At 41.6% G+C, this 26,706-nt stretch overlaps 1 protein-coding gene across 4 annotated transcripts in view; it reads left to right on the top strand.

Moving 5' to 3' along the window:
* Positions 1 to 26,706, top strand: part of LOC140205086 (potassium voltage-gated channel subfamily KQT member 1) — an 851,833-nt gene that overhangs the window by 560,793 nt on the left and 264,334 nt on the right. For all 4 annotated transcript variants that reach the window (XM_072272252.1, XM_072272253.1, XM_072272251.1 and 1 more), the window contains 2 exons: positions 13,947 to 13,993; positions 16,800 to 16,861. In XM_072272252.1, the coding sequence (XP_072128353.1) occupies positions 13,947 to 13,993; positions 16,800 to 16,861 (109 nt within the window). The remainder of the gene's footprint in view (positions 1 to 13,946; positions 13,994 to 16,799; positions 16,862 to 26,706) is intronic.

Here is a 26,706-nt window from a genome sequence, read left to right as displayed (position 1 = left end):
TGGAATATGGATGGCTCCGCATGAGAAGGCAGGTAGAACTGGAGACCATACAAGTACCCTTGGCTATACCTTTGGTTTGGAGAGAAGTGAGAGAAACCAAAAGACAAATAGTTGAGAGTAAACACAATTACTGCCAGGTGGAGGTTTCTGAGAAAGATTCTGAGAAGGCCTTTTGAATCTGGAGCTAATGTCTCAAAGGGGTCAAAGTGGCAGGTATTCAGTATCTAATGATGCCCTCAAGGATCTAACTTTTCCCTTTCAGTGATCCTCAGTGAATAATCGAAAAAAGAATCCACACATTTGTCGTGGGATCAATGCCAATTACAAAAGTGTGGATTCTACACTCGTAGACTTACTATTCCACAACCACCCCCATCCCCAACCCCCCAACAAGTACAATAAATTCTCATCTCTAACCCAGTATCTCCATTTACAAGACTGAATAGATATTGACAAGGTTGGTGTACAGAGGATAGTTTCTCTTGTGGAAACATCTAGAATTGGAGACTATTCTTTATAAAACAAGGCATCATCCATTCATGACAGAAAAAAGTGGAAGTTATTTTTTTCTCTCAGAGGGCCATAAGTCTTTGGGACTCTCTTCCTCAAGTGGTGGTGAAAGCAGAGTCTGTGAACATCTTTAAGGTAGTGATAGAAAGGTTCTTGCTACTCAATGGGGCGAAAGGTTACTGAGTGCAGGCAGGAATGCCAAAATTGAGATTAGAGTCAGATCAATCATAATCTTATTAAATGAGGTTGGGTTGACTACTACCTCTTCTAATTTGCATATGTATAAAACTGCACATGCTTTATTAGATGCTGGGTGCTGTACCATTAGTTTTTTTCTGGAAAAGAAAAATCAATCTTGAGAGTGTAGCCTATAAAATGTTACTTCTGTCCCATGGTAGCATAGTGGTTAGCACAACGCTATTACAGCTTGGGCATCTTAGTTTGGAGTTCAGTTCCTGCGTCCTCTGTAAGCAAATTTGTACGTTGCTTCTCGTGTGCGTGTTGGCTACCTCTGAGTGCTGCAGTTTCCTCTCACAGTCCAAAGGCATACCAGTTAGTAGGTTAATTAGCCGTTGTAAATTGTCCTGTGATTAGGCTGGATGAAATTGGAGGGTTGCTGGGTAGCATGGCGTGAAGCGCTGGAAGGGCCTGTTCCATGCTGTATCTCTAAATCAGTAAAGAAATAAATTATTTCTGATATTCCGTTCAACTTCTAAGCCTTATGCTTAGTGCCCTTGCTCCATTCTCATCTCCCAACTTCATGGACTCCATCCTCTTTCTGTTATAACATTGGAAGGATATTGTTCTAGCATCCTACAGAACTGAGGGCTCCTTGTAGATAAGGTCCTATAGTGGTTGGCTGTGTGTTAGTTTGCTCAGTATCCTGGCGCTATGCTCATTGGGTTGAGTGAAAGTTAATGAGCTGTCATTCACCCCCCCCCCCCACCACTCTTCTAGCTTGAAAAGTAAAGCATATGTATTGCAGAATACAACTGAATAAAACTCTTCGGCTTGGACTGTGCATTAAGCTTTCTGGGTATTTCGCACCATTTGTACGAAGCAATGTGAGTTCTGGAATATCTGCCATTTACATCAGCTGAGTGCCAATTAAAAAAGTTTGAAAATTCTGAAGAAAGCATTATCACAGCTGGCTTCCCTTTACCTCTGCCATCAAATCCAGTCAGTTAACAAACACCTTTTACTTGAGGCATGTGACCAAAGCTACAGGACCTGCAGGAGACAATAACCCAAGAGTCTGAATCAGTGCATAAGAAAGCTTCACCACACTGCAGGCCAAAGAAACACATGCATTCTGTCAGCTGAAATGGCATATGGATAATGACTTAGTTCAGCCCTGAATCTACCCAGCATTGTGTGCCTTGGCACTTCAATTAAGATTATAGTCTTCAAAAAATCCAGCTGCAGCATCCACAAGAAAGCTAAGAGTAGGAAAGGGTATACGTTAACTGTGAGAAAATAATTAGCCAGTGGAAAGCATAGTTTTAAACTCCTTTATATTGCCACCAGATCTGCCATCAGCTTTCTGAACAGTACATGAACTCATGAACACTTCACTATTTCTTTCCCCACTATTTTTTTATTTATTATTGTAACTTATTGCAATTTTTTAAGACTTGCACTGTACTGCTGCCATAAAGCAACACATTTCAGGATATATTCTGATATTGTATGCAGTTCAAATGGCTGAATGCTTTAGGATTCAGTTTTCCTCGGTGGCACTGGAAGGCAAAGTATGGCTGTTTTTTTATCCTCAGTCTCCATTCCCATTCCCCACTGCACTCCCGTACTTCCCTGCATTACTTTCTAGCCTGCTAAACTGTGGGTCAGACTTCAGGTTTATTTTCCTCCTTGTCCATTCCAGTCACCATAGTTCAGTAGCACAGTGTAGTGGAACCATGATGATTGCTCCTGGGGCATGGTGGGGAAACAACCCACAAAATTATTTAAATAAATCGAAAAGAAACACACGCAAAATGCTGGAGGAACTCAGCAAGTCAAGCAGGATCTATGGAAAGGAGGGTCTTGGCCCGAAATGTCGACAATTTATTCATTTCCATAGATGCTGCCTGTCCTGTTGAGTTCTTCCTGCATTTTGTGTGTGTTATTCTTGATTTTCAGCAGAATCTCTTCTGTTAAGGCAAATAAAATAAAGCCATGAAGCCATTAAGGTGACTTCCTTTCAAAATACTGATTTCTTCTATTCATAATATTTTATTCAGTTATAGATGTGGGTATCATTCTTAATTGGAAAAAGTGGAGGTGAGCTTCCTTATAAAACTGTGGCAGTTCTTTATTCAGGCTGGTCAAGTTATTTTGGAGTGAGCTCCATTAATCAGACACAACAATGACAGAAACAAACAAATCACTGGAGGAATTCAGTGGATTGAGTAGCATCTGTGGGGGGCGGGGGGTGAAATCAAATTGTTGATATTTCTGGTGGAAAATCTGCATCAAGACCTTTTGGGTTTCAATCCAAAACTTTGAAATTTCCTTCCCCTCCCCTCCCCCCGACAGATGCTGTTTGACCCATGGAGTTCCTCCAGGAGATTAGATTAGATTAGATTATAAGGACACGCAGTCCTCTGTTATTGTCATTTAGTAACGCATGCATTAAGAAATGATACAATATTCCTTCAGTGTGATATCACAGAAACACAGGACAGACCAAGACTGAAAAACTAACAAAAACCACATAATTATAACATATAGTTACAACAGTGCAACAATACCATAACTTGATGAAGAACAGGCCATGGCACAGTAAAAAAGTTCGAAGTCTCTCGAAAGTCCCACATCTCATGTAGACGGGAGGAGGAAGAAAACTCTCCCTGCCATGCCCGACCACAGTCCGACTCTGAGTCATCCGAAAACTTCGAACTCCAATCAGCCCTTCGACACCATGTACCAAGCACCATCTCTGCCGAACGCTTCGACCTCAGCCTCAGTTGCCAGCAGCAGGCAAAGCCGGGGATTTTGGGGCTTTCCCTCCAGAGATTCTCGATCGCACAGTAGCAGCGGCAGCGAACCGGGCATTTCGGAAATTTCTCCAGATGTTCCTCTGCTTCTCACGTCTGTCTCCATCAAATCAGAATTGTGCATGGCATCCTACTTACAAATACGATATCATTATAGATTATGTGTTACTGCAGAATCCAGTATTTGTATTCTCTTCTGTCTCCATGAAGAAATGGCAATGTATTTTCATTGTCTGCTTCAAGTGGGTAGATGTGGAAAGAGTGTTTTCTTCTGGAAAGAAACCAGAATTAAAGATCATTGTTCAGAAGCATGGGGGTGTCTGTTTCACACTGAAATGAAGCAAGATATTTTCTTTCAGTGTCTGTGAGTTTTTAGAACGTTCTTCTTCAAAGGGCGGTGGAAGAAGCATTTGTGAATATTCATAAGGCAAAGAAAGATATATTTTAATAGGGAAGAATGTAGAATTAGGTTAGAGTCAGATCAGCCAAGATCTGATTGAATGGCAGAGCAGGCTTGAAGAGCCTCTTTGATCTGTTCCTGCACCTAATTTGTATGTTCACATTATGATTTACAGCATTTTTATTTCAGATTTCCCCTTTCCTGCTCCTTTGGAACTTTAGATAATTATTCTGTACTTTCGCTTCCCCTCAGATTTTGATATCTTGCAATATCATCTTTTACATCAAATGCCTCTCATCTTCCGTCCTCTTGCAGACCTCTCTGTACATTGTCTTATCCCCTCTTTCTCTGCACTTAAACCCTGTTTATCTCTCATCTCATTCAATTCTGATGTAATATTTGCAGTTTGAAACATTAATCTGTTTTTCTCTCAACAGGTGCTTCCTGTATTGCCAGAACTGCCTGTGATCTTTTATTATTTTGAAAGATTAAGTAAATCTTATCAAGGTTGAGGAATCTGAATTGGCATTCTCACCACCCCAAAGAGGAAATTTTAACTCTATAATTCTTAGTTTTTCACCTCTTTAATAGTATCGAGACTCTTAAACTAACTTTGTCATTTTCTCAATTATTTTCTTTTTGTTTATCTTTGTGGTTTATTTTTTAATTTTATCTTTATCTGTTTCCTGTATTTCAGAATTATCTAGTTGGACTTTTCAATAAATGTGATGTTATATGAACTTTCAGACACACACTGCAAAAGCTGAAATGAATGATTACCCTTGACCTGTTTCAGTATAAATATTAGATATTTTATGTGGAGATTTTTTGGCTGTAGTCTGGTGAAACTTCTATGATCAATAACTTGCAGACTCTTTAAATATTTGGCAGTGCTGGTGGGGGGTGCTGGACGCAGAAACCTTGGTAAGTTGCTGAAGTGCATTTTGTGTATGATGTTCATAGTGATCCAGTGTTGACAAACATGCAAGTTTAGGATTGTGGTAAACCATGTATATATGTTGTAACTCGGTTACCTGTCTAGACACACCCCTCTGCTGACTGCCCCTGTGGCTCCTCCCACAGAGTCCTGTATAAAGGAGTTTGCCTTGCCCCTCCCCCTCAGTCCGGGGGCAGACACTCACTGTGGAGGTCGTATTGTACAGCGAATAAAAGCCTTTCAGTATTTTACCAAACCTCAGTCTTTTGGAGTAATTGAAGGTGCTTCAAGGATGGAGGACCAGGTGCTCACTAAAGGTGCTGCCATAGGATAGCCAACCTCCCACGTACTCTTGTAGCCATGGAATTCATGCGGCTTTTTCAGTTAAGTTTCTGGTTAATGATGACCCTTATGCCATTGAATGTGTTTGTTTTGATGGGGTTAATGCCCGTAAGTGTCTATGTAATAGCAATTAGGTCCTTCCTTGTGTGTTGTTTAGAGTCATCAATCAGTGCCTGAGTGATGCCTAGGTCTTGCTGCAAGCTACAAAGCATAGAAAGTCTCACGATCAGAGGTGATACAATGATTACACTAAGTGATCAGGAGCAGCTCTGACCATATAAAAGAACTGAAGAGCTTAGGCGTCAGATCAGATGAGAATCAGAATCAGAATCAGGTTTATTATCACTGGCATGTGTCGTGAAATTTGTTAACTTAGCAGCAGCAGTTCATCGAGATGCAGCTCCTAAGGGACCGCGTTACGGAATTGGAGCTGCAGCTCGATGACCTTCGTCTGGTCAGGGAGAGTGAGGAGGTGATAGAGAGGAGTTGCAGGCAGGTGGTCACGCCGGGGCCACGGGAGGCAGACAAGTGGGTCACGGTTAGGAGGGGGAAGGGGAAAAATCAGGTAATAGGGAGTACCCCGGTGGCTGTGCCCCTTAACAACAGGTACTCCTGTTTGAATACTGTTGGCGGGGACAGCTTACCCGGGGGAAGTGACAGTGGCCGTGCCTCCGGCACAGAATCTGGCCCTGTAGCTCAGAAGGGTAGGGAAAGGAAGAGGAGGGCAGTTGTGATAGGGGACTCGATAGTAAGGGGGTCAGATAGGCGATTCTGTGGACGCAGTCCAGAGACCCGGATGGTAGTTTGCCTCCCTGGTGCCGGGGTCTGGGATATTTCTGATCGTGTCCAAGATATCCTGAAGTGGGAGGGTGAGGAGCCAGTGGTCGTGGTACATATAGGTACCAATGACATAGGTAGGAAAAGGGATGAGGTCCTGAAAGGAGAATATAGGGAGCTAGGAAGGGAGTTGAGAAAAAGGACCGCAAAGGTAGTAATCTCAGGATTACTGCCTGTGCCACGCGACAGTGAGAGTAGGAATGCGATGAGGTGGAGGATAAATGCGTGGCTGAGGGATTGGAGCAGGGGGCAGGGATTCAAGTTTTTGGATCATTGGGACCTCTTTTGGCGCAGGCGTGACCTGTACAAAAAGGACGGGTTGCACTTGAATCCTAGGGGGACCAATATCCTGGCAGGGAGATTAGCGGGGGCTGCTGAGGTGACTTTAAACTAGAATGGTTGGGGGGTGGGAATCAAATTAAAGAGGATAGGCGTGAGGAGGTTAGTTCACAACAGGGGGATGGGAACCAGTGCAGAGAGACAGAGGGGTGTAAAGTGAGGGTAGAAGCAAAAAGTACTATGGAGAAAAGTAAAAGTGGCAGGCCGACAAATCCAGGGCAAGCATTAAAAAGGGCCACTTTTCAGCATAATTGTATAAGGGCTAAGAGAGTTGTAAAAGAGCGCCTGAAGGCTTTGTGTGTCAATGCAAGGAGCATTCGTAATAAGGTGGATGAATTGAAAGTGCAGATTGTTATTAATGATTATGATATAGTTGGGATCACAGAGACATGGCTCCAGGGTGACCAGGGATGGGAGCTCAACGTTCAGGGATATTCAATATTCAGGAGGGATAGACATGAAGGAAGGGGAGGTGGGGTGGCGTTGCTGGTTAAAGAAGAGATTAACGCAATAGAAAGGAAGGACATAAGCCGGGAAGATGTGGAATCGATATGGGTAGAGCTGCGTAACACTAAGGGGCAGAAGACGCTGGTGAGAGTTGTGTACAGGCCACCTAACAGTAGTAGTGAGGTCGGAGATGGTATTAAACAGGAAATTAGAAATGTGTGCAATTAAGGAACAGCAGTTATAATGGGTGACTTCAATCTACATGTAGATTGGGTGAACCAAATTGGTAAAGGTGCTGAGGAAGAGGATTTCTTGGAATGTATGCGGGATGGTTTTTTGAACCAACATGTCGAGGAACCGACTAGAGAGCAGGCTATTCTGGACTGGGTTTTGAGCAATGAGGAAGGGTTAATTAGCAATCTTGTCGTGAGAGGCCCCTTGGGTAAGAGTGACCATAATATGGTGGAATTCTTCAATAAGATAGAGAGTGACATAGTTAATTCAGAAACAAAGGTTCTGAACTTAAAGAGGGGTAATTTTGAAGGTATGAGACGTGAATTAGCTAAGATAGACTGGCAAATGACACTTAAAGGATTGACGGTGGATATGCAATGGCAAGCATTTAAGGATTGCATGGATGAACTACAATTGTTCATCCCAGTTTGGCAAAAGAATAAATCAAGGAAGGTAGTGCACCCGTGGCTGACAAGAGAAATTAGGGATAGTATCAATTCCAAAGAAGAAGCATACAAATTAGCCAGAGAAAGTGGCTCACCTGAGGACTGGGAGAAATTCAGAGTTCAGCAGAGGAGGACAAAGGGCTTAATTAGGAAGGGGAAAAAAGATTATGAGAGAAAACTGGCAGGGAACATAAAAACGGACTGTAAAAGCTTTTATAGATATGTAAAAAGGAAAAGACTGGTAAAGACAAATGTAGGTCCCCTGCAGACAGAAACAGGTGAATTGATTATGGGGAGCAAGGACATGGCAGACCAATTGAATAATTACTTTGGTTCTGTCTTCACTAAGGAGGACATGAATAATCTTCCAGAAATAGTAGGGGACAGAGGGTCCAGTGAGATGGAGGAACTGAGCGAAATACATGTTAGTAGGGAAGTGGTGTTAGGTAAATTGAAGGGATTGAAGGCAGATAAATCCCCAGGGCCAGATGGTCTGCATCCCAGAGTGCTTAAGGAAGTAACCCAAGAAATAGTGGATGCATTAGTGATAATTTTTCAAAACTCTTTAGATTCTGGACTAGTTCCTGAGGATTGGAGGGTGGCTAATGTAACCCCACTTTTTAAAAAAAGAGGGAGAGAGAAACCGGGGAATTTTTGACCGGTTAGCCTAACATCAGTGGTGGGGAAAATGCTAGTCAGTTATCAAAGATGTGATAACAGCACATTTGGAAAGCGGTGAAATGATCGGACAAAGTCAGCATGGATTTGTGAAAGGAAAATCATGTCTGACGAATCTCATAGAATTTTTTGAGGATGTAACTAGTAGAGTGGATAGGGGAGAACCTGTGGATGTGGTATATTTGGATTTTCAGAAGGCTTTTGACAAGGTCCCACACAGGAGATTAGTGTGCAAACTTAAAGCACACGGTATTGGGGGTAAGGTATTGGTGTGGGTGGAGAGTTGCTTAGCAGACAGGAAGGAAAGAGTGGGAATAAACGGGACCTTTTCAGAATGGCAGGCGGTGACTAGTGGGGTACCGCAAGGCTCAGTGTGGGACCCCAGTTGTTTACAATATATATTAATGACTTGGATGAGGGAATTAAATGCAGCATCTCCAAGTTTGCGGATGACACGAAGCTGGGGGGCAGTGTTAGCTGTGAGGAGGATGCTAAGAGGATGCAGGGTGACTTGGATAGGTTGGGTGAGTGGGCAAATTCATGGCAGATGCAATTTAATGTGGATAAATGTGAAGTTATCCACCTTGGTGGTAAAAATAGGAAAACAGATTATTATCTGAATGGTGGCCGATTAGGAAAAGGGGAGGTGCAACAAGACCTGGGTGTGATTATACACCAGTCATTGAAAGTGGGCATGTAGGTACAGCAGGCGGTGAAAAAGGCGAATGGTATGCTGGCATTTATAGCGAGAGGATTCAAGTACAGGAGCAGGGAGGTACTACTGCAGTTGTACAAGGCCTTGGTGAGACCATACCTGGAGTATTGTGTGCAGTTTTGGTCCCCTAATCTGAGGAAAGACATCCTTGCCATAGAGGGAGTACAAAGAAGGTTCACCAGATTGATTCCTGGGATGGCAGGACTTTCATATGAAGAAAGACTGGATGAACTAGGCTTGTACTCGTTGGAATTTAGAAGATTGAGGGGGGATCTGATTGAAACGTATAAGATCCTAAAGGGATTGGACAGGCTAGATGCAGGAAGATTGTTCCCGATGTTGGGGAAGTCCAGAACGAGGGGCCACAGTTTGAGGATAGAGGGGAAGCCTTTTAGGACCAAGATTAGGAAAAACTTCTTCACACAGAGAGTGGTGAATCTGTGGAATTCTCTGCCACAGGAAGCAGTTGAGGCCAATTCATTGGCTATATTTAAGAGGGAGTTAGATATGGCCCTTGTGGCTACGGGGGTCAGGGGGTATGGAGGGAAGGCTGGGGCGGGGTTCTGAGTTGGATGATCAGCCATGATCATAATAAATGGCAGTGCAGGCTCGAAGGGCCGAATGGCCTACTCCTGCACCTATTTTCTATGTTTCTATGTTTCTATAATCTAGCACAGAGCGGAAAAAATAATAATAAATAAAATAAAACATAATAAATAAATAAATCAATTACATGTATAGAATAGATTTTTTTTAATGTGCAAAAACAGAAATCCTGTATATTAAAACAAGTGAAGTAGTGTCCAAAGCTTCAATGTCCATTTAGGAATCGGATGGCAGAGGGGAAGGAAGCTGTTCCTGAATTGATGGGTGTGTGCCTTCAGGCTTCTGTATCTCCTACCTGATGGTAACAGTGAGAAAAGGGCATGTCCTGTGTGCGGGAGGTCCTTAATAATAATAAATCTTACATCAATGTCTTGAGACTGACATCATTATATTCTGACCACCAAAATCACCTTCTTCATGTGAAGTATGACTTCAGCTATTTGAAGTACTTCCCCTTGATATCCATTGGCTCTAAAATCCTTATTCATTGGAGTCTTGGAAGAGGCTCAAAAAGCAATAGTTACTTTATTTTGGAGCACTTTGGCATCGCTGGTCATGATGTCGACACGTACCCGTTGCTTGCATTTTCCTGGTTACCAGTGAGACTCTAGCCAAAGAATCCACCCTACATATCAAAGGATCTGAAACACATGGAAAGTAGATGTTAACACACTGAAAATATTTTTTAACAGTACATTCAGCTTTTAATCTTTAGTCCTCTTTACTTGTTATGTCCTTCCTCACACCTGACTCCAAGTTGATTTGCTCAGCTGCATGGCACTTCCCTTTTTAAACTTGCTAATAAGCAAGCTTGGAGCCCAGCTGAAACTGGACTGAAGAAGGGAGACCTACTTCAGAAGTTTCATTACTTTGTTTCTCTGAGATGCAATGAGACAGAGTAAGAGATGACCTAATATTTCTGTTAAAAAAAAGTAAGGATTAATCCTTAAGAATATATCTGCAGCCTAGTTATTAACTCTCTACAACTTGCCAAAGTTAAGCACCAGTGTCTGTGTTACACCTGATATTTACAATGCATTTACAGGGCAATAATTCTGGTGCAAATTTGCTTGTTTGGAGTAGTCAAACAACAGTCTAACTTCACTGCTTCATTTCCACCACGCCCAGATGCCTGGTCACGTGCTAGATAAACTGTACATTGGCTTCTATGCAACTGCTGCATATACTCCCAGTTAGAATATTGTAATGCATTTTAAATCTGCATCGTGAGTTGAAACCCATTTAGAAGTAAACAATTCTGTCATTAATTTTTGTGTGATGAAGAAAAGAGACTCAGGCTTTGCGGGAGCATTCCTATTCCCAAATCAAATTTCATTCACCATGTGGGAGATGAATGTTTGAGTTTTGTGTTGACTTGCTGCAGGTCAGTTGCATCCAAAGGGCTCTGCTGGGGCTGTGGTGTGTGGGTGGATGAGCTCCTGCTTATCAAATGAGTGATGGGCGCACATGGTATGACCGTAGAAGGAGTTTTCATCTCGTGGCCTGCCAGACAGTTAATCAAGTAGGAAATTCTGATGAACTCTGGCAAGCCAGACATGCTTTAAACTGTTCTCTGAGGGAAGAATGCAAAGACGGAAAAAAAACTAACAAGTCTGTGCGACCAGGTGGATTGAGGGGATATTCTGAAACTCAAAAGTAGGACTGCGGGTTATACACACATGTGCTCCAAGTTCAGGGGAGGTCAGGGTAACATGTCGAGTGTTCATGAGCTGTTATACTTAATTGTCCAGGTTCCATTTTTCTCAAAAACAGTCAGGATACCTGCTGGACCAGTGTCCCCTTGCTTCTTCATTCAGAAGGCTGGTCTGAGAGGCACTGCTGCAAAGGTCCCAATGTCATTTTGACTGGCCACGGGAAATGCAGAAGAACAGCTTGAACTGATGCTGCATTATACCATTAAATCTACCACGTTGACTGAATGACGACTGGTACTAAACAGAGAATTTTTAAGTAGTAGAATTGAATATTAAGTGTAGAATATTAAATAAGGCCTGGAAAACACGATTATACTGTTTTTCCAGACTATGCACATGCATTCATTGTTACCAGACAGTGGAGCTATTTCACTGTAAGGAACATTGTGTGCATGACAATTCTCATTCATTCTTGGATCAGCACTGAAAAGGAATTGGACAAATTTCAGTGCCTGTCTCCTTACATTAGGAGCTATAGTGGTGTCCGCTTTCACAAGTACTCCTAAACTACCCAGGGAGTCAAAATCTATGATCCAGACTGAAAAACACAATATAATGTCAAAGCATTCTTCATACATCCAATTGATGATTAGGAGATCATGTAAAATGAGAATTTGAGAAACAATGCATAGATCCAGATTTTAAAAGAGAAAAATTAAGCAATCGTTGTACCTCTGTCTTACATATTTTGGCCAGTTTTTCTATTGTGTTGGACTTTATACTTCAGTACAATTTGCTTGAAATTGACCAAACCGTTACAATAGATCCAAAAAAAAAATCAAAGCATAAGTTCAGTCCATGGCAAATTGATTTTCTGCCATCTTTTCTGCTGGTTTGAAAATCATGTTGTACACTGGTCCTGTCCACAAAACTGGCCATACTCCAGATCAAACTAATCAGCATTGGGAGTTTCCAGTAATTGTGCCCATTTTCAGGGCTTCAAGGAGGCTCTTAAAATTAACCTGGCACATTTTCAAAGCAGTTGAATTTTTTTTTTGAAGTATTAAGCAATTGATCACTGTAAATGAATGTAACCAGAAAATAGTTCTGCACTATTTTAAACCACTTCCAGTTATTTAAATTTGTTTTCTCAAGGTAACTCTGAATACAATTAGGAATATTTTGAGAAGCACAGTAGTGTAGTGGTTAGCACAATGCCTTACTCTACCAGCGACCCTGGTTCAATACTCCCCGCTGCCTGTAAGGAGTTTGTACGTTCTCCCCGTGACCACGTAGGTTTCCTCCATCTGCTCCAGTTTCCTCTTACAGCCTAAAGATATGCCAGTTGGTAGGTTAATTGGCCATTGTAAATTGCCCCACGATTAGGCTAGGATTAAATCAGACCCGAAACACCCTATGATTCCAGGAACATCACTGAAGATGTGTCCAGAAGCATCAATAGATGTATGTACACAGCTTACACCCTGAGTTAATCAGTGACAACCAGGAAAGACTGGGAGACAACCACGAAAAGAGTGGTGACGACTGGAGAGTCAGTGACAGCCTGGAGAGACGGCAACTAGGGCAGAACGGGCTGGCAACCCAATCTGTGTCCTCTGAAAGGAGGACCCCCACAAAAGCTACAAAGAATCTAAGGAAAAGATACCCCCAGGGGTGCCCGAGAGGCGGGGGAGGATGAGCACCCCAGTCGGATGGACACAACGACATCAGACCCAGGCAATGAACAAACGACGATGAGGAAGCAGTGTGCATGTGGTAAAATCTGCAAGAACGATCGCGGCCTGAAGATCTACCAAGCGAGGATGAAGTGTTTGGCAGGAGCAGGAGCAGCACAACGTGCAGGTGTCCAACCTGGTGAGACGAAGGAGGGGCCAGGCCCGGAGTCACCCCATAGTGCCCGGAATCTCCAAGTGTTGCAAACTAACCCCTCGAACATGAAGTCCAACAGGAGGTGGATCAAGTGGCCTGCAGCTAACATGACTTCACTGTGGAAGCAGTTTGATGAAGATGTTCCTGTTCTTTAGTTAGAGCCTTCAGCATTTTGGGTATTGAGGGAGAGAGGAAGAGGAGAGCCATCCGCAGTACCACCGACGCGGCAGAGAGGGCCTCAAGATGGCTGTGGCTCAAAAGAGGGGAGCCATGGAGTCATAAGTAGCTAGCCATCTGGACACAAGCTGGGGTCTGATCAGCCCCGGCAGGGTTACCTGGAGGAGATTGTATGATGTTGAAAGACCCGAAACACCCGATGATTCCAGGAACATCACTGAAGATGTGTCCAGAAGCATCAATGGATGTATGTACACAACAGGGGGATTGCTGTGACTGAAGGGCCGGAAGGGCCTATTCTGTGCTGTATCTTAATAAATAATAAACAATAATAAAATAAAAAATAAATAATTCTGGAACATTGAACGGTTATGTTGTGCCTTCATGGGCATTAATCTTGGCAAAATGCAAATTATGGGGTTCATGAAGATTGAAATCTACATTCAAGTTGGTATAATTTTATAGACATGATTTGGTGCAAGCAAAATGCAACTCTATCAAGGTGAGAAATCTTTTTATATCTTACCTAAACATTCAAGTCAAACTTGCAAGCCAATTTTAAAGTCTTTAAGGTGACTGATAACACCCAAAGCAAGAACACTAACTTCTTGTGTCTTTGCTATCAACAATGTATTACTCATAGTTATTGAAAGTGGTGAGTCTCTGATCATATCTTATGTATAATGTTAAACATTTGCTGCATTAATTGTTAACTCAGTTTTTTCTCTTTCTCTTAGGCTAGACCAGTCCTTGGGAAAACCAACCATGTTCCTATCTGTGTCAGGTAAATATATCAATCACCTAAATCGGGTGATACCTAACGAAAAATGGAAGTATATCATCGACATCAAAATGCAGGATAACTTTACTGCCTCCCATTCAGCAACCATCAACTAAAGTGGACATTGGAACCAAGATGATTTCAGTTTCAAATCCTGTATGTAGTAGGGGTTAGTTGGTGTCAACAACAAAAAAACATAGCAAACCGCAAAACATTGCACTGATGTTAACACGCAATAATATATTTAACTTAGTAAAACATCTTAAATTGCTTCATAGTGCTGAGAAGAATGTAGTTTAGAAAATCAAATGCTGCAGATGATAAAAATTTGAAATATAGAACAGAAAATGCTGGAAACACTCAGCAGGTCATGCAGCATCTGTGGGAGCAGAGAAGAAGTTGATGTTTCAGGGCAGGAGACGCTTCAACAGAACTGGGAAAAATAGAAAAGAAAATCAGTTTTAAGTTGTAGAGGGAGTTGGAGGGAGAGGGGCGGGGAGAGGATGAGATGAAGGGAATAGGGTAAAACTATATGCTGATGAGATTGTTTTGGTTAATAGATTAATGAGGGCTGAACAAACAAGCAAAAAAAGCTGTGAATTGCAGACTTGTAGGGAATACTCATCTTGCTGAAACATGCTAGTAGAGATAAAAACTGATCTAGACTTACAGATCTATGAGTTACAGGAGGATTGACCAGAATTGCTCAGTCCTGATTCAAACAGAGGAAGAAAGTTACCTGCACTTGTTGAGCTTAGGTCAAGAAGGCTGCATTATACAATGTGGTTTACTAACAAGGACGGATTACAAGATCAAAGAATAACGTTTTAAAGAAGGTTTGGAGAGAGATCCATTCAGAGATAAGGGAACTTAAGTCGAGTGTGTCTGAGGCATTTGAAGTTGAGGTGTGCAGGGACATCAGGGAAGTACAGTGTTCTTTGTTTGTTTATTTATTTATTGACATACAGAGCAGAATAGGCCCTTCCGGGCCTTTGAGCCATGCTGCCCAGCAATCTCCTGATTTTAATCCTAGCCTAATTACAGAACAATTTACAATGACCAATTAGCCTACCAACTGGTACATCTTTGGATTGTGGAGGAAACTCACATGGTCATGGGGAGAACGTACAAACTCCTGACAGGCAGTGGTGAAAATTGAACCCGGGCTGCTGGTACTGTAAAGCATGGTGCCAACCACTATGCTACTGTGCACTTGTGTAGAACGATATGGACAATAGGACTATGAATGGGTCAAAATCTGGATGGAAACTGTGATGACTTGGGAATGGTTCACAGTGGGTGTGAACTGTGTACTGGTGTCATTCTACTCCAAACCTGTTCCTTTCTTGGACACAGTGGTGCAGAGGCCTTTCAGAATTAGTGATCATCTTTAGTCAAAACCTCAAGTTGTTGGCTCTGTGGCCTTTGCATGCTTTTCCTGTGAATGCTTGGGTTTCTTCTGGGCTCTCCAGTTTCCTTCTAAATCTCAAAGCCACTCAGGCTGATAGACCAAGTGGCAGCTATAAATTTGCCCTTGCATAGGTGGGTGGTAGAAGAGTTAAAATAGAATACATTTGCATGTGAGAGAGAGCATATTACAGGGGAATAACTAAGGGAATAAGATTGCTGGAATTGTGATGTGAAAATGGTCTCTTTCTATGTCATGAGACAATATATGGTCAAAACATGCAGTTTTAGATTAGAGAGAGGAGGACCAGCCTATAATCCTGTCCATGTGGAGACATCCATGCTGGTATTTGGGCGTTGCATAAAGATATAGACAGATTTAACTACAATGTCCCACAACAGAACGGACTGTCCTAATTCACTGATCACTAATGAATCGGGATAAGACTTCAATGGGTGTCAACCACCAGCGTATCCAAATCTCAGCCTGAACGCGATGACTTCAGGAAGAAAGAGGGGCAGGTGAATAGAAAATGGCCAGAAAGTGGAGAACTAGGATTTGGGTTTGAATCCCAACCAAGTTGAATGCGGAAGTAATTCTTAAATGAGGTGACTTGGCAATGTAATGGCTGCCGAAATTATGTGCAGTTTTCTGCGTGAGTCCATAGTAGATTTTCTACACACTCTAGCAATTATTGGCACTAAATTGTCAAGTCTCATTCAGAGAGACCTTGAGGTTAGCTGCTTGAAAATATTCCATGAAGACAATTGGCAGGAGATACTTTGAGTTTGCAGCAGTATAGAGGAACCTTCATTCCACATAAAGTATCATACTCTACTTGACCTTACTGTCATTGTGTTGACATAAAGAAATATTCACCATTCTCCAGCGTTGATGCCCTTCCATATTAAGTGATGCACAGACGATTCTTCCGTTTTGAAACCATACCAGCCAAGACCCTGAAGTACAGTATATCTTTACATCTTGTATGCCTTGTGTTACAAGGTAATTTGGCATTATTTATTATTAAATTCAATTTATCTGACATGACACAAAGAAGATCAGAATTTATCCACCGCTCATGGTGAGAAGTACTTTAATATCTTACTTGGAACATCTCATTTACAGGGGTTAAACGTGTGAGCCAGTTGTAAAGTGTTAAGACTTAACAACCCCAATCTGCCTGAAAACTAATCCAGTTTACAGCAGGGACTCTTTGGTGTGAAGAAAATTATTTCAAAATGTGTATTTGATACTTTAATGAGTTTTCCAGTTACATAGATTTGAAATGCAATTTATTCTTATCAGTTGTAAAAATATTTATCCAAACATATTGTTATCAACTTTTGTGAAATACTGAACAAGTAATAATTTCATTCTTTTTCTCATGGTATGTTTCAGAAAAGAGCCAGGACAGGGGAAAGAACACAATTGGAGCTAGGCTTAACAGAGTGGAAGAGAAGGTAAGACAGCTGTACAATTAACACATGTTTGGCTGACTGATTGCACACATATTGTACCAAAATCTTGTTGCTGACCAGGACTAGCCATTTTGAAGGAATCTCATGTTTCTCACGGTATTAATGAGTACACCCCAGCTATTTTGCTTCTTGTATAGGGTTCAGTTCTGACATTGGGTAATGTACATCCAACACACATCCAGGTCAGTCTGCACATCCACGCAGACTGAGGAGATGTGTTGAAGGAGATGGCAGGACACGTATGTAGGAGGGAAAAAATGGAGAAGCAAATCAGCTGCAGCTCTCTTGCCATCCCTGGTGGTGAAGTCAGGGAAAAACAAATGGTTCCCAACTATGAGGTACCTCACTCTCAGACACAGCATTTGCACCTCCTGTGTAAGGAGTTAGATTTTCTAACACCAGTGACAAAACCTGTCCTCAACATACCTTTGTTGTATAGATTCTGAGGTCTGCATTCTGAAGTATGAGATTAGAGGCTCATGACTGGGTTATAAAAGCACACTTCATCTTATAGAAAGTACATTGGCTAATTGATGCTATACAGCTGTATGCATAGATTCATCTAATACTCCTTTGACTAGCTCTTGAGTACTACAACTTTAACTTGAGACACAGTTACCTTGCAAGACACTCTTGTGTGTCAATAGTTGATTGTGGCCAGGATTGGAACCCAGTGCTATAACTGCCTTCAGTGTCGTGGTGCAGAGATAGGGGAACAAAATAAAGTCAGTTTTCCCATTCCAAGTTGTTGCTCCCGTGGTGTTTGGAGAAGGGTGGAATTTCTTTGAGGCACCATTGAGACCTGAAATGCAGTCAGCCATATAATAGATAACTCCTCAAACAACGTGGACAGAAAATCATGGATAGTGCATAGCCAGTTGTTTTAAATGAACTTCCCACTGTATCTGGTCCAGCAAAGGTCTATAAAGTGAACTCTTCCTACTCAGAAAGAAAGAATAATGACTGAGGTTAGCTGCTAATGAGTAATGTGACATTGTGCATCCTTAAACCGAGATTCTGTTAGTCCTAGTTAAAGTTCAAGGAGACTGCTTTGGAATCTTATGAAATTCCAGCAAAAGAACAGGGTTCAGTCGATGGAGAGTATCAACCATTCATTGTAGAAAAAGCAACCAAAAAGGGGCTTTCTTTCAATTGAATATTTAATACAAGAAAGAAAACCCTTTCAAATGTTACTTGTTACTTCTGCTGGTTATAAACCTCTTCTGCATGGTGATCAACCAGTATTTTATCAGATATTATCAACAAAGGTTGACTTGGAATTACGAGTTCAGAGAAATATCAGTTCAATAGAAGAAAAAATAGCAATATTGCTTTTCTCAGAATGTCAAGTCTTTGTGGCCCCAACCCTGTTCACAGATACAATAGAAATTAAGTGGCAATCCCCTAGCCATCCCCTCTCGTTTTTCATTTAAATCAATTGTCCATGATGAATCTGTGACTTCCCCTTGTACATCAAGCCGTGTTGAATTGTGCAGCAACCTAGTGGGTGGGAACAGAAAATGAATTTTAACCTGACTAGGAAGCTGAGAAACCCACAGTAATGGGTTGTTATTAAATATTATTCTCCAGTGATTAATACTTGGTGATGGGATGGGCAGGAACTGGCGTTATTTCTATCCTGTTAATCTCCCACCTAGGTTTGAAGTTCCTAAGTGCATCAGACTACTTTAGTGCACAGAACATGATTAAAGCAAGATATTCACAGGGGTGGGACACAGATTCCCTTCCCTCCTCCAGTAATCATTAAGCACGTTAAGGACATGTACATATGAGGACGTCTTCAGCATGTACCCGTTTAAGATAACCCCTCCAAAAGTGGAGAAGCAAATTTGAATACTTGTGCGCAAATCTGTGTGGCTCAAGCAGTTGAGTTATTTAAATGTCATCACAAAAGTGGCTACTTGGTCAATTGTATATATGCTTTTAAACAATCTGCCACCTTGCTTCCATTCCTTCACACGCTCTCCATTGTCTTTTCAAGATTCTGTTGTTTTCAATCATTTAACCTATTCCACTTTGAAGAGGTTGCATTTCAGGCAGTTTCTTCCCTAAATCACAACTTGTTCATTAATAACAAAAAATCCCTTTTCTTCCCTTTGCCGGATATACAGCATTATAAATGAAGAACTAACATTTAATATCAAACTGAATCTCCTCTCACCTTCCTCCCCCACTCTGCCAAGGAAGCAGACAAATCTGTACTTGGAGATGACAGGAGGAAATACGTAATGGGGAAAGTCCCGACAGAGATCACAGGCTGCAGAGTGCAGAGCAGACTTGTAAAATAGAAGGTGCTGAGGAGACTTAATTCTGTGAAACTCAGCTCAGAATTATTGGATTCAGAAAACTCTAAGTAATTGTTTAATAATAAATTTCCAGGAAATGATTATACTGTATATGTTGACATTTGTACTACGCATGTTCACATTTTTTTCTGATGCAGAATAACTGTGCAAGCATATTGCCTGATTATATATAGATGTTTTGTCACTGCATGTGTTACTGGAGTTGGGTAAAAGTTGACAGATAAAACTCATGCCTTCAATTATCATATCACTTTGTTGAAAAGGATCATTATCACCTCTAAGTACAGTAATATCTGCATTGCAAGAGATAAACAGATGATTTTTTTGCCTGTAGCCACAAACTCTTTTCTTTCCTCTGCACTCAGTGGCTCCACTCTCTCTGGGTCCCTTGTGGCATATCTCACTCATTATGTCTTAGGGCACATTTGTCTCCCACTCACTCTCTCCACTCACTTTCTCCACACTGCTGCCTTGCCCATTCACTCTGTCATCTTTCTCCATCCAAGAACCTCATTTGTTTTTCTTTTGTATCCTTATTTCTTGTATCCTTCTCAATTACATAGTATTTCACATTTCACTCCATGAACTCTCCCTTGTTTCAATATCAGGTTTAATTATCACCAGCATATGTCATGAAACTTGTTGGCTTTGTGGCAGCTGTACAATAATATATATAGAAAATGAGAAAAAAAACCTGTGAATTACGGTATATATAAAATAGTTAAATTGAATAAGTATTCCAAAAATAAAAATGACAATAAAGTGGTGAAGTAGTGTTCATAGGTTCAATGCCCATTCAGAAATTGGATGGCAGAGCTGTTCCCAAATTGCTGAGTGTGTGCCTTCAGGCTCCTGTGTCTCCTTCTTGATTGTAGCAAGGAGAATTGGGCATGTCCTGGGTGATGGGGGTCCTTATTGATGGAATCTGCCTTTTTGAGGCATCGTTCCTTGAAGATGTCCTGGATACAATGGAGGCTAGTGCCCATGATGGAGCTGACTAACTCTCTGCAGCTTATTTCGATCCTGTGCAGTAGCCCCATCTCTAATGCTTTCAGTCCCTATCTCTTAGGCCTCCTCTCTCCCTACTCCTTTACCACTTCCCACACTCTTTTACATACTCTCTAGGTCTTATCACTTTCCTTCATTTGCTCTGTTTCCACATCCACCTCTCCTAACCAATACTGATGAAGGGTCTCAGCCCAAAACATCGGTTATTTATTTCCCTCCATAGATGATGCCTAACCTGCTGAGTTCCTCCAGCATTTTGTGTGTGTGTATTGCTCAAGATTTCCTGCATCTGTAGAATTTCTTGTGTCCTTCTCCTGATCATTCAGCTGCCTTTCCTTTGCTCTCCGTGAGCCTGGCTGTAACTTTCTCAGCGACATGGTGTGATGTTACACTCACAGCCTCTGGCACTTTGTAACAATGGGTTGTTATCTATTGAACACCTCTAGTTGCTGCACAGAATTCTTCCTGTACATTTAAAGTGAATGTAAAAAAAAATCCAATAAATTGTGTGAGTCAAACTGAGAGTCTAGTTTGATGTAAATACTGAAGCTTTTTTTTAATAAAAATCATGGTTAAGATTGTGCAAGGAAACCTAAAATACTGTTATGTTTTCAACAATATAAGTCCTACTTCCTCATCCAGGGAAGGCAGGGAAGAAGCATAATATATTTTTACTCTATATCCTCCTTTTGTTTTTGCATAAGCAAACTACTCAATGGCTTGGGCTATTACGGATTACTTGTTTAGAGATTTTCCCTTCTCTCCCTCTCTCTCTCTCTCTCTCTCTCTCTCTCTCTCTCTCTCTCTCTCAGATTCCCACTCTCACACAAACTTCAAAGTTCAAAGTAAATTTATTATCAAGGTATATATATGTCATCGTATACAACCCGGAGTTTCATTTTCTTGTAGGTATTCACAGTAAATACAACAAACACGATAGAATCAATGAAACACGAGAAAATCTACAGATGTTGGAAATCCAAGCAACACACACAAAATTCTGGAGGAACTCAGCAGGCCAGGCAGCATCTATGGAAAAGAGTACAGTTGGTGTTTTGGGCCTAGACCTTTCAGCAAGATTGTAGAAAGAAAAGATGAGGAGTAGAGTTAAAGGGTGGGGAGAGGGGAGGGAGAAATGCAAGGTGAAAGGTGAAACCTGGAGGTGAAGAGGTGAAGTAAAGAGCTGGGAAGTTGATTGGTGAAGGAGATACAGGGCTGGAGAAGAGGGAATCCGCTAGAAGAGGACAGAAGGCCATGCAAGAAAGAAAAGGGAGCAGGAGCACCAGAGGAAGATGATGGACAGGCAAGGAGATAAAGTGAGAGAGGGAAAGGGGGATGGGTATTGGTGAAGGAGGGGTGGGGGCCATTACCAGAAGTTCAAGAAATTGATGTTCATGCCATCAAGTTGGAGGCTACCCAAAGGATTATAAGATGTTGTGCCTCCAAACTGTGTGGCCTCATTGCGACAGAAGAGGAAGTCATGTATTGACATGTCAGAATGGGAATGGGAAGTGGAATTAAAATGGGTCGCCATTGGGAGATTCAACGAAAGAGCACTTCCAACACTACGAACAGACAATGTGCAAAAGACAACACACAGCGCAAATGCAGAAATAAGGAAATAAATCATAATAATTATCATGGTTGTGTTGAGTTGTTCTCTGAGCTTGCCAATTTACTTTCTTATTGGATCTCATTTTGAATTGAAAAGTATATAAGGGCCAAGTATTCAGAGGACATACTGCAATCAACAGCACACTAACGATATCTCCTCGCTTGGTGACGAAACGTTGGCAAGTAAATTGCCAAGATCAGAGAACAACTCAACATAACCCTCAACCATCCAAACTACACATCATTCAAATTATTTCCAATAATCATCATTATCATCAACATCATGATCCCCACAATCTGAGCAGACGAGATGTTGACAAGGGAGCAGCAAATGCCTGGCTCAGAGTTAGGGACTTCTTCCAAGAAACAAAGGAGTTCCTTTTAGCAATACAGGACCAGATGGTTAACACAAAAAAAATCAAAAATACATCATAAAAGACCAACGAATTCAAGACGATAAATGTAGAAAATGCCAAGAGAAACCAGAAACAATCCAACAAATTCAGGATCCAGCAGCAGTTTAACTCAATCTGATTACTTACACAGGCACACTCAAGTGGTAAATGTCTTCCACCAAAATCTTGCTTGAAAATATAAACTGATAAAAGACAACATACCTTACTATCAATACAAGCCAGATCCAGTTTTAGAATCAGAGTCCTACAAATTATACTACAACTGATCCATTATTGTGGATGGACAATCTATAATATCCATTCGGATATAATATTACAGGATAAAGAAGCAAGAACAACTTACTTAATAGGTACAGCTATTCCAAACACACATGACATACAGAAATCAATAAGTGAAAACACCAGAAATATGCTGAATTAAAGGAATAAATCAATAGACTAAGGAACATGATCAGGGTATACATTGCCCCAACAGTAATATCTACATCTGCTATCATCTCAAACTCACTGCACAACAGCATTAAACAATTAGGCTACACAGAAATATTTACATAAATCTCCAGGAAACCACAATTCCAAACAACACTTGAGTAGTCTGAAAGTTCCTAGCAGTCGAAAAATGAGTGTGCTTGGCTTTGCCTGTACCTTAGGTTTTATCAGCTTGAGCTGAGAAAAAATAAAAATAATAATCATATGTAAGCAGTAAATATAAAGGACATGAGATGGAGTCCTTGAAAGTGAGCCCTATTTCAGTGGGAACAGTTCAGTGATGGGATGAGTGAAATTGAATGAAGTTATCCTCTCTAATCCAAGAGCCCGTTGGTTGAGGGCTGAACCTTGTGGTGTGGGTTCTGAGGTTCCTGTACATTCTTCCTGATGGCTACAGTGAGAAGACAGCATGGCCTGGATGGTGGGGGTCCTTGATGATGGGTGCTGATTTTCTGCAGCAGCGCGCCATGTAGATGTGCTCATCGGTGGGGAAGGCTTTACCCATGATGCACTGGGCCATATCCATGACATTTTGTAGGCTCTCTGCTCAAGTGCATTGGTGTTCCCATACCACGTTGTGATGCAACCAGGCAATATACTCTCCACCACATTTCTACAGAAGTTTGTCAAATTTCCAAACGACTCGCTGAATCTTTGCAGACTTCTAAGAAAGTTGAGGTGCTGCCGTGCTTTTGTCATAATGGCAATTATGTGCTGGGCCCAGGACAAATCCTATGAAATGATAACTCAGAGGAACTTAGGTTGCTGACCCTCTCCACCTCTGATCCCCCGATCAGAAGTGGCTCATGCACCTCTGGTTTCTTCCTCCTGAAGTCAATGATCAGCTTCTTGGCCTTGTTAATAGAGTTACCATTAGTCCACTGTGAATGTTTTTGACAAAGTTTTATCTATGGCTAAAGCTAATTTATTTTATTCTTGATCTCTGTCGATATGCGTCTGTGGAGGGATAAAAATAATAATAAAAGTATCGAGATGGTCATTGTACAAATGTAGACTTCTCATGGATCATGTGTATTTGGTCAGGGTATTTGGTATGTTGAAAAAGACCTCGTATGATAAGATGGATTGTAGATGCCATTCATTTGAGCAGCATCACAGTACAGGTTTCCCCCGCTATCCGAAGGTAGAATGTTCCTATGAAACGGTTCGTAAGCCGAAATGTCGTAAAGCGAAGAAGCAATTACCATTTATTTATATGGGAAAATTTTGTGAGCGTTCGCAGACCCAGAAACAACCTACCAAATCATGTGAAATAACACATAAAACCTAAAATAACAGTAACATATGGTAAAAGCAGGAATGATATGATAAATACACAGCCTATATAAAGTAGAAATACTTTTCCACGATCATTACTGAACTGTTCTCCGAAGCGAAAATCTCATGCAAGCGCTCTCGGCAGAAAATCTCACATAAGCGCTGTTGGCAAGAACACTCTCTCCAGTAACCTTTAAGCTATGAAGCTGCCAAATCATACCAAATAACACGTAAAAATACACAGCCTATATAAAGTAGAAATAACTTATGTACAGTGTAGTATCACTTACCAGAATTAGGAAGACAGCTTGCCGAGCACACGGATGATGGTGTGTTAGACTGAGTCGTCGCAGGCTGGGGTGGTGCAGTGGCCCCCACCCTCCAGGCCGCCAAGTGATACATTGCCACGAAGCATGCAGGAATGCAGCGATAGCCGGGAGGCACCCAGCACATCTTTAAGAAAAAAGCCGAAATAAACAAGCTAATTAATTAGGTGCCACCCAGCGCATAATTGTCGGCCCAGATCAGTGCTGATATCTGATTGCGTTGTCTCTGATCTGGGCCGACAATTACGTGTCGGCGGCACCTAATTAACTAGCTTGTTTATTTCAGCTTTTTTCTTAAAGATCTGCTATGTACCTCCCAGCTACTGTTGCATTCTCCGCGAATCGGAATCTGTCCATGGCTTGGGGGTTGTGGTGGTGGGACACTGGAGAGTTATCTTGTCATCTGTTTCCATTAGATCAGGCAACTCATCTTCTCCTATGACTGCCCACCTCGATGTCGAAGGTCGAGGTTCGTCATCTGCTGTGGCTGATGTGGAAGGCTTGCTTGACTGCTGAGTCTTGCGCATTTTTCTATCACACAGTTCTTTGTAAGGACTCAAACCATCTGCAAATATCCCCTAAACCAACGTACCCTTTCAAAATTAAAGTCGTACTTTATCATTACTCATTCGGTTTCGATTGTTATCCTTTTTTCTTCCAATTACATCAGCTCTTCATCTGTCAGTTCTTGGTGATGGGATGACAAAACCTCTTCAACATCATGTTCGTCAGCTTCCACAAGCCAAACTCACGTTGTCCTTACTTCATTCACCATGATCAAAACGCTTAATTATGTCTAGTTTTACGCTAAGTGTAACACCCTTACGAGCTCTTTCAGGCTTTTCTGATACCATTGAACTCATCTTGAAAATGGCTGCTCTCAGGCACGTGTTTAAGTGATGCAGGCGAGAATGCGTTCCAAATCCAGGGGAGAGCAGCTGCTTGGGGCACGCGCTGCCTTTTATCGCATGCTGCTTTCTTTTCGTAACAGTGAAAACACCTCCCGAAAGCGAAAACAGGGTACTAATGTAGGTCTTTCATAACAGTGAGGTTTCGTAAAGCGAACGTTCGAAAAGCGGGGAACACCTGTATACAGTGTTTGACTCCACGTATAATAGTTGTGGTGTTAAGCGGATTTTGGGGAAGCTTGATCATTTTGATTTGTTCCAAGGAAGCAATAAATCTGTAACTCCACTTTAATCACTGCTTATGTATCGTGGGTGACCCATCTTATATTCAATAAAAGGCACAATGCCATAATAAATAAAAATCCTGGGAGTACAAAACAAATCGAGCAGCATTTGCAGAAAATGTTTTAAGCTGGAGAGAGATCAAGCAAGTTTGAGGAGGTAGGGGAGGTGGATAGGGAGGAAAGAGCACAGTTGAACTCCTGGGAAAGAGCAGAAAGGGAGCCACTTTTTGGAATAACTGCTTTCAGTTGCAGGAGACACCCTGAGCTTCCTGTAGCCTGCCTCTTTAATTTCCCACCGGCCTTCCACTCCCATTATAGCCTCCTGTGTTTTTACAGCCAGAGCCAAAACAAACCTGAGTAACAGCACCTCATCATCTGTCTGGCATATTGAATCCACCTGAATCCGATACAGAATTCACCAACTTTAGGTACTTAACTTTCTCGTTTGGTATTTATCAGAACAGGCCATTTCTACCCAGAATCATTTTAGCTCTGTTTTCCTTTTCTACTAGTATAGCCTGTTGGACATGTGTCACAGCCTTACTATTGACAATATATTACACAGACCAGAATGTGCTTCCAACTGCCACTTTAACTGCTATTTTAACCCATTTGGTATCACATTCCCTTTATTCTGTCCTGCCCTCCTCCACCTTCTCTGCCACTGAAAACAATCTTGTTTTCTCTCTTTCCCACTACTGACAAAAGGTCTTGGACTTGAAATGCTAACTATTTCTCCGTCCGCAGATTCACCCTGACCTACAGAGCGTTTGTGACTTTTTTTCTTATTTTCATTATTCCCTTATTTTTACCTTGCATTACATTATGTGATTGTCTGTTAGGAGAGAAAGAGCAATATACTGTTAGGAGAGAAAGAGGTCATTGTAAATCATGACTAATTGTAACCTTGCCTCTAACATAATTCGAGGTCTGTGCATGAATTATATCTGACTTGTTACCCGCCTCCTGTTGTACAGACTAGCTTCAACTGTGAGCTTCACTCCTCTTTGCTGAGCTTTACCATCAAACATTTTGAAACAGGCCTGACTACCACATTACCAGATTCTCGTTCTTAGCTTTCAAAATCATAGTTGTTAACTAAAACAAGTGAGGATATCCTCTCTAAGCTAACTGAAAGCATATCCATTTTTATTCTGAACAAAACTCTGTGCTGTCC

The sequence above is a fragment of the Mobula birostris genome, chromosome 11 (genome assembly GCF_030028105.1).
Source record: "Mobula birostris isolate sMobBir1 chromosome 11, sMobBir1.hap1, whole genome shotgun sequence".
Classification (NCBI taxonomy): domain Eukaryota; kingdom Metazoa; phylum Chordata; class Chondrichthyes; order Myliobatiformes; family Myliobatidae; genus Mobula; species Mobula birostris.
The sequence above is the reverse complement of the archived record's forward strand: the minus strand, read 5'-3'. Positions and strand labels throughout refer to the sequence as shown.